Source organism: Echinops telfairi, unplaced genomic scaffold, assembly GCF_000313985.2.
Source record: "Echinops telfairi isolate 266 unplaced genomic scaffold, ASM31398v2 ScPeMD7_2;HRSCAF=8, whole genome shotgun sequence".
Lineage (NCBI taxonomy): Eukaryota > Metazoa > Chordata > Mammalia > Afrosoricida > Tenrecidae > Echinops > Echinops telfairi.
Genome location: NW_022103898.1, coordinates 27,585,042 through 27,587,019, shown reverse-complemented (window position 1 = coordinate 27,587,019; position 1,978 = coordinate 27,585,042). Strand labels below are relative to the sequence as shown.

Sequence of the window (1,978 nt, the reverse complement as noted above, 5' to 3'; positions counted from 1 at the left end):
CTCCAGTATCTCTTTCCACAGAAGTAGCTGATTTGGTTCCTGTGTAATCTCCCAGGGAGGGACACATGCATAGTTGCCATTTATGTTATTGAAAAAGGTATTTTTTTAAAAAGAAAGAAAAAGGTATCCCAATGAATAAGCTGTAGGTTTTGCAAAATTCTATCATGAGATATATTACACAGCTTCTGTCACCAAGTCATATTTTCTAAATACTGATTCTTCTTTTTGTGCTTCCTTCTTTTATATGCTATCACTAGTAATTATCTGTGCATATTAATTGCATTATTTTATCAATTTCAGATTGCATCAATTGGTAAAGATTGTTCATTCTTCATTGTTGACATCAATTATTGGCAAGTAAATTTGAATAATAGGCCTATTAACTAGTCTTCCTTGTCTGCATATGGACATCACCCTATCTGTGAGAGCATTTTTATTTTAGAACAGATGCTAAAATATTTGGGGGGTGGGGGGTCTGTGATGAATATACCATTCATCTCCAATTTGTCATTCCTAACATATGTTTTTCCAGTTACCAATATTAGCCCATTTCAGCTCATCAATACCTATTCTATCAATCTTTAGGGGTTCCATTTCATTTTTGATGACCTCTAATTTTTCTGGACTCATACTTCATACAGCCCATGTTCTAACTGCTAATGTGTATCTACAACTATTGCTTTCGTATTGAATCCTGACAAATCAGCAAATAAAGGTCCCCAAAGCATTATTTCATCCACATCACTCAGATCCAATAACTTTGAGGAAGCAGCTCTTTCCCAGCCATATTTTGATTGCCTTCCAACATTCCCAAACAAGGCTCATCTTCTGGCACTATATCAGACAATGTTTCACTGCTCTCCCCCATACGGATTTTACTAGTCAGTTTGTTCTAGCATTTTCTCACCAGGTCCTTCTGCCTAGTCTGTCTTAGTTTGGAAGCTCTGCTGAAAACTGTCCACCATGGATGATTCTGCAGATCCTTCCAAAATTCAAACCACTACATTATGACTAACAGGTATAGGTTTACGTGGCATAAATTTGGATTGATGGCAAGAAATATGCATGATTTGTGAAGAAAACTGTGTCATTTTCTTTTGTTTAATCTCAAAATAAAGATGGGGTATATTACCTGTTTCTAAGAGAACTCGTACAACATCCACCTTCCCAAATAAGGCTGCTTCATGAAGTGCACTCCCCTTTTCTGTCTGGAAAAAAGGAAGAAAGAAAAAAAGATGCACTTGCATTAGGAAGGCTTATTGGCTAAAAAATTCTGTATTAATAGAAATGTCCAGTAATTCCATGACAGAAAAATAACAGAATAAAGAAGGAGTTCTCGAGACAAGATCCAAAGGCTTGTGCTTATGGGAACCCTCTGCTTCTGAATAGTGCTTTGATCCCCTCAGTTATGTAGGTAAAGCACTCACCTGCATTTAGCCTTGGCTGTCTTCTTGGTAAATTTGACTTTTAGTAGAGTAAGGGTTGTAGTGCTTACTTCTTGAGGTTTTTGTAACTATCCAATGACTCAATTGACATGCATTTATTAAACACCCACATAAAATCCCTGGGTGATGTAAAAAGTTTTTAAGTGGCTGCTAGGGAGCAGTACTTGAAATACAGGTAGAAATCTAAAGCCCTTATAGTTGGCTTCTATAAAGATTATGGCCAAGAAAACACTAAGGAACATATCTAATCTGTAACACATAATATCAGCACCATGAAGCCCAGCCAACTAGAGGATAATGTGTTTTCTGTTTGGTTGGTTAGGTTGGGGGGTGGTCTATGCAAAGACAGTTCAGGGATGTTCTGAAGTATGGAAATATAATCCTGGACCTCTAACATCTGCACTCTATTTGAAATGCCAAATGCAGAAATAAATCCTTATGATAAATGAAGCATAAACAATGTCATGGAGCTTTTTGAAAACACAGATGATGTGCTTGTGGTCCACTCTACCCTTTCCCCAGGCCTTGAACCC

The 1,978-nt window shown here is 37.2% G+C and overlaps 1 protein-coding gene across 1 annotated transcript in view; it reads right to left on the bottom strand.

The window, feature by feature from the left end:
- Nucleotides 1–1,978, bottom strand: part of ANKS1B (ankyrin repeat and sterile alpha motif domain containing 1B) — a 1,383,364-nt gene that overhangs the window by 1,173,060 nt on the left and 208,326 nt on the right. The window contains exon 5 of the mRNA XM_030886113.2: nucleotides 1,133–1,208. Within this exon, the coding sequence (XP_030741973.1) occupies nucleotides 1,133–1,208 (76 nt within the window). The remainder of the gene's footprint in view (nucleotides 1–1,132; nucleotides 1,209–1,978) is intronic.